The sequence below is a fragment of the Tachypleus tridentatus genome, chromosome 8 (genome assembly GCF_004210375.1).
Source record: "Tachypleus tridentatus isolate NWPU-2018 chromosome 8, ASM421037v1, whole genome shotgun sequence".
In the NCBI taxonomy this organism is placed as follows: Eukaryota; Metazoa; Arthropoda; class Merostomata; order Xiphosura; family Limulidae; genus Tachypleus; species Tachypleus tridentatus.
The window spans coordinates 94,224,644-94,237,110 of record NC_134832.1 but is presented as its reverse complement, the minus strand read 5'-3'; the positions used below and the strand labels follow the sequence as shown (position 1 = coordinate 94,237,110).

The window sequence follows — 12,467 nt, the reverse complement described above, 5'->3', positions numbered from 1 at the left end:
GTGAAAAACTACATAAAACTGACAATTAGTTAAGAGTCAGATATCTTCTTACAATTAAGTTTTCACCAAACTGTTCAGAAATACTCATAATTGACTAAGGCTTTAAAATTCTAATGTTATGATTTCTGTAAACTGAATTGCATTTTCAATAGATAATTCCACATACAGAACAGCTATATCATTCATATCTGTTCATGAAACTTGCATGCTACTAACCTTGAGCTAACTCTCACCTAAACTTCCTGAGATTAACCTGAACTGCAATAGTGCATAATGAAGTAATCATGTAACAACAGCCCTCCATCAAAAGGAGGGTGACGCAGCTTCAACGTACAGTAACTTCCCTTGAACTTGAAATAACATCATTCTTTGATAAGGCAAGAAGAAAGCATGTCATAAGTGGGAAGGTATGCACAAGTATCTATCAGAAATACATTTTCAGACTTGGAAAATGTTAACTTCTGATACAACATCACACCTCCACACAACACAGAACAGCAAGGATCTTATGTTGCACTGGTGATGAGGCAAGTGTGAATTTATTAAACTTAATGAGCTCCCTTTATAAAGCATCTGAAGAAGAAAGCCATGGAGTGTGACATCTGTGGGAGACTGCATCTTATCTCAACCAAAGTATAATCTTTACCTGAAAAGTAAAGGAAAGAGAGGCAAATAAGCCTCAAAAGTGACTCAAGGATGAGCAGAATAAGAGCACAACTATGTGTCAGTGAGACAATATATATAGTGCAATTAGAGCATGATAAGAAATACTGAGTGTTCTCATCTCTGCTCAACTGGACAGACTGAGGGTAACAGAGAAGGCCACATCTGCTGTTTGAGGAACAACCTGTACTACACCAATAGTACTACCACTGCCCTACTTCTCATTGTATCATGCTTAGTCCAGTTGGCGAGGAACTCTCCAAGGTCCACCACCCAAGTAGCTAAAAACTGATAAGTTGAAAGGGTCTCCCATGTTTCACTTGGAGAGGTGGGAGCATATTTAAACTGAAGAGATCCCTATTAGCCTCCTGCCAAAAAGGTTTTTTACTAAAGACATTAAAATTGGGGGCTACAAAACCCTGTATTTAAAGGCCGACAAGGGTGAATCAAAGAAATGAGCAGTTACTTCCATTTTGGTCAGACAATGAAAGAATTTATATCACAAGGATATTTCTAGTGGTCTTGAAGAACACCACTATGCACACTGAAAGAGCCAGAGTGAATGGAGCTTAATGCTTTTCATTACTCCTGGCCCAATGTATCTTTTGGAAAATAAAACTTACACTGGTAGGCAACACCAACTGCCTGATGGAATCCTGTTAGATAGAAATATGGAATAAAAAAAGACAGTGTTCTGAATGAGTTGATCCAGGTCTAACAAGCATAGAGATGAAAGACAACAGGAATGTAGACAGGAGAGAAAGAACAACCACCTTCCCAGCTGATAAAGTCTAAGGAGGAATAGAGGGCCATTCTGAGTAGAGGAGCAAATAAGTTTGGAGGAATGGTGTATGAGGCATGGGACAAATGTATGTACACAACCATGGGAAGAAAAAAGCATATCCTAAGAGAAAGGTGATATAAAGAGCATATCATTTGTGAAAGCATATAAAAATACATGAAGGTCCTATTCAAGCATAGGAACCATGTAATACAGTTGGTAAAGAAGGAAGGATCAGAACACAGTGAAGAGAACAAGGGAAGAAAACACACTGTGATAACTAGAATGGCAAAATGTAGTGGGCAAAACTAGAAACAGTGTAACTGACAAACCATCACTAAACAACCAAGTGAAAAAAAGACTGAAACGTAGGATACAGTAAGAGAGCTAGGAATAAGGATGTGGGGGATGAATCAATGATGATTCATCACAAAATTTGCTGATAAACAGATAAAGTGGGAAAGAGGAAGAATGATAGGAAGAAGGGTTCATGCCTAGAGAGACCAGCCCTAACTAGGATAGACTGGCCAAAACCCATATATGAAGTTTAAAAGATGATATCCCAAGATGAAAAGGGAATGTGTGCAGTCAAAGCAACAAGTAAGAGATACAGAGCACAGAATGGGAGAAGAGGTCTAGACACCAATAAAAAAAAAAACAGAGTTGAACTAGCCAAAGAAGTGCCACTGAGAGAACACAGCAAGAACTGTCTTGTAGCATGGCAAGCACCTAAGGGAGAATATAAAGAGGAAGATATACATACAGTAAAAGGTGAAACCAGTCCTGATTGAAAACATCAACAGCACAACCAAAAGATGAGGAACAAGAGACCCAAATAGGGAAAGTCTGGAGTTGAAAAATGACAAAGGCATTCGTGAGGGGTGTCTAACTAAAATCAAACTCAATGAAAAACCTCCATATAAAGAAACCATTCAGTGGAAAGAACACGATCTGGTTCAGACACTTTATCCCCCACCAGGTTCATAATTTCTGGCTCATGAAAACTGTCAAAATAAACTTGATGGAAATCAGCCAAAAGTAGAGATCTACTCTTCAAAAGCAGAGAGTCCTAGAACAGATGCTTCCTTGACAGTAATATAAAAAACAACTGTGGAATTGTCAGAGTGGGTCATGAACTGCAAGGAGTTCAAACATGTTGATTTTGGACAAACACTTTTCCTGTGCCCAAATGACAGAAGTTATGCTGTTGTTCATATACACCACAATTTGAGAGTGAAGCATTTGTGAAGAGATGGAGATCTCAATGATGTGTCCACTGTGATACTGGGATGGATGGTCAGGTCACCAAGAAATCTCCACAAGAAGATGGGAAGAATGACTGACTATCAATGATAATAGATCCCAAGACAGGTTCAACTGGTTGCACAAAGTCTACTGGAGGAGGCACATGTATAAACAGCACTTGAGAATAAGGGGTTCTAGTAAAGCAAGTACCCCACAAAACAAAAAAACCTCCTGTGCAGCATAAAAATAAAAGGCTTAAATCTTAGTGACTAGACATTCTATAATTCATAGGTGTACAAAAGAAGACTGAGCACAAGTGAGATTAGGGTTGCATCTCCCCTCTCTGCAGATGTATTAAATATTGTGTGGGCATGAAATTAATTTGGAAAGTTTAAAAAGCCATACAAGCCAAGGAGCTTCTTGAAAAAGAAGGGAGGTGTGGGAGAATCATTCCTCATGAGATAGGGCTAGGATAAGTCAACTGTCCATGTAGAAAAAGAATCCTAGTCCCAGACAACGAATGACCCAGTGAAAGACATAAAGAGATGACTCTATGCCAAAGAGAAAAGCACAAAACCAGGACACTCAATTACAATAGATGAAGTCCAGAAAAAGCCTGAAGGATGAGATAATCAGGATATAGGAAAATGTGTAAGGCACACTGATCTTGGTCAATCACCATCTTTTCCACCCAAATATAAAATAAATTCTGCATGGAATGATCAGAAAAAGGTTGAAAGAAGATAGACTGACAACTGAATACCAGTTCCTGCTCTTCTTGGGGATTAGAAAGAAGTGAGATTAAAACCCCAAATTAAGGGAGTATACCCTCTCAGTGGTATTTTTGACTGAAATATTGTAAACCACATCCTCAAAATATTGAAGTTAAACCATGTCTAAAGAAAGAGAAAAGTGGAAAGGCAGACAAACAATAAGAACATGAAGACAAGGAGGAGGTTGGTAAAGAGTAGAAGGGTATGCATTCCAACCCAATAGGTTCCAATAAAAGAAAAACTAAGAAGGAAAACAAAACTTGGCAGTAATACAGACTAAAGTGTTATGGAGGACAAGATGCACTTCATCAGAAAACCCTTTTGTAGCATGATAAATTGCCTCAGACATGAGTTGGATAGTTTAGAGATTATGGTGAAATGTGGTATAAAAACACATAAAAGTGAAAACTAGACACTATAGAGCAAAATACAAGTCAAATATTCTGCTCCCTAAGCAGTTTAAAGATACCAACAATTAGGAACTAAGAAAGCCATGACAGAGGAGTCAACAGTGTGAGGACAAGACATAGTTGTTCAGAAAAGGATTCAGCATGAACTCTAATGTCAGGAAAAGGAGAATGTGTGTGTTTTCTTATAGATAAGTCACATCAAGGTATCTGCTGAGCCCATTGAAAATAATCAAACCCCTTGATTTTAGCGTTGTAAGTCTGTAGACTTACCGGTGTACTAGCAAGGGGCAGGAAAAGGAGAAAAGATAATATAATCCAAAGCATTGGTTTCATGCAGTAAAGAAAGGGAAGAGTAAAAATACACAAGCAAAACAGAAAAGAAAAGAACATACCTTAGAAATTATATCCAAAAAAAGATTGGAAGGTTGAAAAAATTGTCCTTGACTAGTAAGTGGTATCCAAAGCAAATCTAGATGGATGGAACAGCTGATCAAATTTGTTATCCTCCTAGTCATTTTTGAACTGAATAGAAAAAAACATCAGCCACATAAGCAGTAAGAGGAGATCCAGCATGCCTGAAGGAACCCACAACATGCTGTACAATGTCTGTAACATTCACAACACTCAATAGGCCGTTGGAAGCCATAGTAAAAATAGGTTCTACATCTGTAATGTCTTCAGTCACACAGGACAAAGTTACTGTCACTTGAGAATTCTTAATGATAATTAATGCTTTTGAGACAAAAATTAAAATAAAAATGAAAGTTTATTAGTGATCTCATATTTCAATAAATTGAACTAAGGCATGAAAAAGTTGTGTTCCTCTCACAGATAATGCTAACAATAAGAGTGGCATTATTTCAAAGGCAAGTGTTTAAGGGGAATCAGTGCACATGGAAGTTGTGTCTCCCCTTTATTGGTATAGGACTATTGCTGTTTGATAATCTCATCATGCACTACTTCATATTAAACACATGAATTTTGGATGGAAGGTAGCTCGAGGCTAGCGGCATGCAAACTTCATGGGCACATGCATGAGGGATATAGGTATTCTGTGACTAAAGGTGAGGTATCATATCAGAATAAGTATTTGCTAACCTTTATAATCTGGCAAGTCAATGGGTATAATTTAAGTATTTTTAGAAGATACTTATTTGAGTTCTCAGATAGGATGTGAGCTTCAAAGACTAAATTTACATTTTATGCATTAATTCACTTGCTGTCTTCAGTTTTAAAAGTTATTCGGTGTCCTTTCTAGGTGTTTCTGGAATCCTTGGTACAGATTCCTTAGCAATCTTCACTTAGCAGCAACTCCATTGTTAAATTTTTCAAATTTCCCTTATTAGTAAATAAGACTTGATACCTTTGCATATCTTTGATGCCTTGAGTTTCAGCTCTGATTAATCTGATTTGGAGATTTTGGATGTATTCAAGTATTTGTGTTGTAGTTGAACTGAATCTCTTGGACTGCAACACTTTATTCAGGTAGCAAGTAATTTCCAAAACATTTTGTTCACACTAAGTGCAGTTTGGTGTACACTTAACATTCAGTACCAACACTTATTCTTAACTTTGTCTATACATAATTAGCAAACATGTACACTATCAACAGCTCTTGATAAAGTTGTAATAGTGAAATACTGAGCTAATAAACATACGTTATTTACATTAACAGAATTATCAATATTTAGTCATACAGGATAACAAGTACCTGAGCTTTCATGTATCGAAGGCAGAAATCCAAAAGGAAAGACTTTCCTTTCCGAAAGGCACCAGCAACAGCAACCACAACAACATGCTTGTCACGAATGTGTTCTTGCAGTAATATAGATTCTAAAGACTTTTCATCAAGTTCAAATAAATGGTCTTCACCAGATACCACTATCTGGACTGGTCTGCCTTTCATTTCCTCTGTTTCTAACCTGCAATGTCAAACCTTCACAAACAAAGCTACCACATCCATAATTTAGTACTCCAGTTCTCAGAACTGTCATAACTTAAAAAAATTGCACACAGTTCTACTCTTTAGAAAAAAAAAAGATTTTCTTTACAAATTATGGCTTTGGCATTATTTTAACTAGATATAACAGTAAGTTTCATTATGATTATTTTGCATATTTATATTTAAATTTCAATTAAACTACTTTAGTATGAATGTTTGTTATAGATTAATAAACTTGACCTCAAAATTGAATTTATTATTCATATTTAAATAAATTTTTAGCCTACACCTCTGAGTCAAATAATGTAGAGGCACTTTGATTACTTTCACAATTTTAATTTTAAACTTTTGCTTATAAAGGATTTAGATTCTTTATTCAATTTGATACACATATAATACACATTAACAAACCAAAATTTCACCTCTAATCTTCATGCTTTACTGAGATACCATTATATTTATTCAACCCACACTGATACACCTCTCATTTTCGGTCTTTTAAGAAAGGTCTAAAATTTTCACTGACATTACTATTAAACATGTGTGAAAAATGGAGTAATTCCTACATTACACAAATCATAAGATTGTCTGTTTTATTTTAGAAGTAAATGCTAATACTTTGCCCAAAGAGCTTGATACATTTGGATAAAAGATATTGCTTGGAGAAGTAATTAAGTTTTTTAACCTATTTATAGGTTAATTATAAAGCTAAATACATTATATTAGTTTTTGTTCATACAAATTAATTTAATTTACTTGTCGTATTACAAAATGTGTATTTGAAAACAACATGAATTATTTTTGGATGACTAGCAGAGCAAGAAAGAAATAGGCTTACTGAACCATACATCCAAGTGTAAAAAGCCTTAAAGCTAAGTAAGTAAAAGAAAGATTTCTTGGGTTTTATGTGTAGTTTTTGTTTATGATTACATTTTTGGAAACTTATTATGTTAAATAACCAAACTTAAATTGAAAAAAAAACCTTCTCCTTCAGCAATGCACATGGGACAGACGGTGCATGGTGCAAGGTGATATAATTTAATATTCTGTTTATTGTAAGTTACATTAAGCTTCTGCTAGATGAATTACTGCTTTGTTACACTAGTAAGACATGGTTCAAAAAGCAGTAAAACAGTAAATTAAGAGAGATATAAACTGCTATGGGCATGAGGCTCTAAGATTCATATTTGTAACTATCTTTTGCAATCTGTAATTATTCAAATAAATAAAAAAGTTTGGTTTTACTTCATATTTTAAAATGTTTGCTACTCTTGATCTTGCTACAATTAGCATTAAGGTAATGAAAATAAGAAAAAATATAAGTCTTACGAAAAAACAAAAACTTTTGATATTCAGTAAGTGTTCTAGAGATTAAATAAATAAAACATGAAAATTAAGATCACAAGAAATATTTCTATTCTTAACATGAACATTCTTTCACTTGTACTGACTCAGTAAATGCTTTATGAATTCAACAAAAAAATCTAATTTATTTTGCATACATCAAACCAATAATGTTTACTAAAAGATTCCAAGTTTTAAAGAGATGCTTTAGTTTGTACTTTTCAACTTTTCATTTTACCCATTGCTAATTAATTTCACTACAGTGTTAGGGTTTAGAAAATAATATATACTTTTACCAAAAACAAAATTTGATCTTCTTTTAGGAGGTTGTAGAGGTCATGCAAATGATTTATTAAAACTGTAAAATGAAAGGAAGTATTCTTATTCTTAGCATGAAAAAATCACCTTTCAATCATGTATTCTCAAGACAGCTGATATAGGTATTAAAATTTTAATTTAAATTGTTATCCTGAAGATGACCTAAGAAGATCAAAACATTGTTCTGTACAAATTTTTAATTAAAGCTTTAATACCCATACCAACTGTCTTGAAAATACATATATACTTCAAGTGGGTTTCTTGTCACCATGAATTACTTTACCTTTCAATCAGCTTAATTCAGTAAACACTTCAAAAATCCACTGACAAATAATTTTCAAAACATCTGATTTCTTGTATAAAACATACTAGAAATATTTATTAAAAGCTTGTCAAAGTTAGTGAAAATAAACTCTGTACATATAGGAGTATAGTATGCTGTGTCATAGATATATAGTGGTTGAAGTATCAGTTAAATTGACTCTACTCATATGCAAAGGGTTAAACCAAAATTCAGACACAACAGAAGCCTGTGATCCACAGAATGTACAAAAGATACAAATACAACAGTGGTCTATAATCCATAGTATGTTCCAAAGATACAGATAAAATGGTAATCTATGATTCACAGTTTAAACCCAAGGTGCTGATACAACAATATATCCACCTTAAATCAAGTTTAAACTCATGATGCAGGTACTGCGGTAGTAAGTGACCCACAGTTTAACTCAAGATGCAAATGCAAAAATAGTTTGTGATCCACATTTTACACTACAGTGGGATGAATAATCAATATAATCTATTACCTATGAGCAACAATGTTATGTGCATGTCATGACCATTTTACAAAGCTACATTCAAAATTTAATTAAACAATGTTATTATCAATATATGGTAACAAACTTGACATCAAAGCATCATTTATACTTCGAACTTCAATACAAGTTTTAATTTCAAAAGGAATATTTAAATTCTATATTTTCATTTCTCTTTATCATGTGGCACTTCTTCAATCTAAATTGCCAATTTTAGATTTTTTTTTCCACTCATATACAATTTTCTAAGTGTATCACCAATCTAACACTTGTAGATATTTACAAGACATAATGTAAACTAATAGCTTCAAAATTCTTGCTTTACTAAGATATAATCAAAAGATAAATCTACATGTCACATGTTTAGTGTTCTGACTTGCACTCTGAATAAAACTTCATATTTTGGACTGTCACATCACTGCAAAAAGTAAGGTTAAAGTATTTCATTTATTGATGACAAAAGGCCTTTCACCAGACAGATTAAATTTCTTTAGTATTTATTTTTATTTATTGTTATAAATGTCAACAAAATGTAAAAATTACAAACTTATTGGGTTAAATAAAAATATATAAAGGAAAAAAATATTTTTTTCATTTCTTATGATCATAATTCAATTATGAATTGCTTGTAACTTAATTATTTGTTTACACAAAGTTGTCTAGTTAAGATAAATGGCTTTCTGTGTACTCTGAAACTAAATCCATGATAGCTATAAACAATAAAATTATATGAACTGAGATATGGCAAATACGTTAGCTCTAACTGTAAGAACAAAGGCTTTAATTTTTAGCTACAATATACATTCATTTTAGAAAGAAAGAAAAAGGTAATTTTGATTTTGTATTTTTGAACCTTTTATTTTACCATTTACTAGTTTTCAATAGAGTGTAGAAAAGATGATATATTTTTACTAAAAACAAACTTTGATATCAATTTAAGTGGTTCTAGATATTAAGTAAATGAAATGAAATACAAAAATTTTCAGACAGAAATAAGTATTTTTATTTTTAGCATGAAAATCACCTTTCCCTGAGTCTGACCAGTAAAAGCTTTGTAAATTCACAGGCAGATCAATAATTAAAAATATGGTTTCTTGTGTACAACAGACTAGTAGAGTTTACTAAACATTTGTCAAACTTGACAAACATACACTTAGTAAATTCAGTTATAGTACATATACCTAATTTATGTTGTTTACCTAGTTTTCCTACTGTAGGATTGAGTTACAATATCTTTTTCTGGTTAAGATCACTTTTATACCACATTCTTTCCCTCTTGTATGTGTTCCCCTCTTTTTTTCCACCATGATATCTGACACATTTCACACATGGGTGAAGAGTATACCTGACTCTGAAATGGTGCAGCTTCCCTCTTCAGATGTTGTAGTCTCACTCTCATCAACAGAGGTATATTTGGATGCTTTTCAGGATACATCTTTTCTTACCTTACTCAGGTTCTTCTTCCTAATTGATGTGGGATTCTAGCTAATCTTGTGAAAAGAGAGAAGTATTATATTGGAAGTTATAGTTTTACTTTACTAAAAATGTATTTCCAATAGTTACTTCCGTCCACTCACACTTCCCACTCTTCCTCCTCACACACTTTGAACACTTGAGTTTTCTGATAAACTTCAAAGTGCTAGTTCAGCAAAAGTTCTAGCAAAAAGAATGTTGGAAGTCATTTTTATCTGGGGAGGCTTCTCTACACATGTGTGGATAACTGATATCAAGAAAAAGTGCATACTTGAAACTGGCTTTATGCAGAAAAATAATACATGGGCTCTGATATCCATGGTAAGCACAGCAGTAGACTAACTTCAGTCTGACAATAAACAAAGACAATAGTCTTCACCATAAACTATGTGAAAGTTACATGATAAAATGTTGTATTTCAAAGTACAATAGAGTAGAATCCAAAAGGTTGGCCAAAGCAAGAGACATCCTTTTGATCATCTTTGAAAAGATAGTTATGGATGAATAGACAGTTACTTATTTTTAGGGAAGATTTTGCCAAACGTAAGTTGACATACTACAGAGCCCAAGATTCTTTTCGAACTACTTTCTGAATATCATGAGAATGAAACCACTACTGGATTTACTAAACCATCCAACTGAGAATAACTCTCCCAGTGGCAAGACAGGAAGTGAAGTGATAGAAATGGCCAAGAATTCATCTCATATGAAAAGCAAAACAAAGAAAAACAGAGATAGAAATGACAAGACAATTTAGGCATTATATACCAGTAAAGAAAAAACACTAATTTATTGATCAAAATTAAGATTTTACCTTGTCTTTTGTGCCATTCTGTATTCATTAAATAACTGTAACATTAGATGCATGAACACTGTATTATTATTGTTAATCATATGTTCAGTATACTGTTTTAACTTCGTACTGGGACTTTTAATGGAATTTCACAATCCAAGGAGATGTTAAAGGACATGTTTTTTTATATTTTAATTTGGATTTTGTGTTTTGGTGTGATAGTTAAAAATATCCTTAGTGTCTAAATTTGATGGGACATTATATTATCAACCATGGGTTAGCATGTGTTATTTTGCAACTGTCAATGAAAATAACTACAGAATTTATATTTTGTTAATAATGCACCATTCATTGGAATATAGTGATTTTATTACTAGGTAAAATGTAGGTTTTTCTGTTGTCAAAACTTGCTCATCTGAAAGTCATTGCATGTGATATTCTTTTGATCATCTGTTATTCCTCTCTGAAAAGAGTGTACCTATGATTGTGCACGCTAACCAATACTTCTCAAATATGTAAAAAAATATAGAAAATAAACTATCTATAATAATATTTACAGACTAATACCATTACTTCATGTAAATACAGAAATTAACATCACAGAAAATTACATTCATGATATGAACAGTTCATGATCATTCATAATTTACAATACCCCCCCCCCTCCCCATAGCTTGGCAGTAAGTCTGATGGCATATGATGTTAAAAATTACGTTTCAATAGCCACAGCAGGCATAACACAGATATCCCACTGTATGGTTTGAAGCAAGCTTCAAAATGAAAAAATAACTTATTGTAACATATATACACTTTATTTTTAATTACGCTACACTTTGTGCTCTGTACTATGGAGTTCCTCCTAGTAAACAATTTAAACTGTTATTTCACAAGTAATGTATTAAAATCATTCTTAAAATAACTCTAGGAGTCATATTGAGTATTGAAAAATTAAAAGGGAAAGCACATAGATGTTTAATGTTCAATAAAAGTACTAACATACGAGATAAAATGGGTCATTTAACGTGTTTTTCCTACACCAAAAATATATCACACTCATATTACTAAAATTAGTAGTAGGTCACGAGCTCTGCAAGTTATAATAATTGCATTATAATTCGAATAAAACGTACACTAAAGTATTATTTAACCTCCATTTTCTACATCTTTTTGTATTACTTTTGTTTCTTATTAAAATTGTTATTTCTTTGGACCATAAATATCAAACACCTATTCTAAGAGCAAAAAAGTTGGCACTACGTCATAGCATTTTTTAACAAGACAGGTGTCCATGACTTCCAAAAAGAAGGGAACAAAATTAATATGCTAATTACCTATTGCACTTAATCACAACTTTACACCATAGTTATAAATATTCATAAATATAATTTACCTTTTCGCAGGCTACACCTTTCGTCAACGCTTCAAATATCTCAACATTAAAAAACGTGGGTTGCGTTGTTGTGCAGAAAATCGTGTTTCAAACCTTAACTTTTTTATATATTTTCAACACAATACTTATAAATATATTTTCGTTAATAATTAAACATTACTTTAAAAAATGTCAACCTGAAATTTGTCAGTACTTTAGAAAGGAATAAATTAAAATTGCATGCTATTCTATAGAGTTTGTTTGTTTGTTTTTTGTTTTTTGAATTTCGCACAAAGCTACTCGAGAGCTATCTGCGCTAGCCGTCCCTAATTTAATAGTGTAAGACTAGAGGAAAGGCAGCTAGTCATCACTACCCACCGCCAACTCTTGGGCTACTCTTTTAACCAATGAATAGCGGGAATGATTGTCACTTGTATCACCCCCACTGATTAAAGTGCGAGCATGTTTGGTGTGACGGGATTACTAGTCAAGCGCCTTAACCATCTGGCCATGCCGTGCCTATTCTAGAGAGAACATTGCT

The 12,467-nt window shown here is 33.1% G+C and overlaps 1 protein-coding gene across 5 annotated transcripts in view; it reads right to left on the bottom strand.

Moving 5' to 3' along the window:
• Positions 1-12,102, bottom strand: part of LOC143222970 (atlastin-2-like) — a 59,881-nt gene extending 47,779 nt beyond the window's left edge. For 2 of the 5 annotated variants that reach the window (XM_076450252.1, XM_076450247.1), the window contains exons 1-2: positions 11,948-12,102; positions 5,584-5,808 (exon numbers count right to left, since the gene is read on the bottom strand). In XM_076450252.1, the coding sequence (XP_076306367.1) occupies positions 5,584-5,778 (195 nt within the window). In that variant the 5' untranslated portion in view covers positions 5,779-5,808; positions 11,948-12,102. Of the gene's footprint in view, positions 1-5,583; positions 5,809-11,687; positions 11,825-11,947 lie in introns of those variants that run through there. The other 3 variants (XM_076450248.1, XM_076450250.1, XM_076450249.1) reach the window with 3 other exon arrangements.
• Between the last annotated feature and the right edge of the window lie 365 nt (positions 12,103-12,467).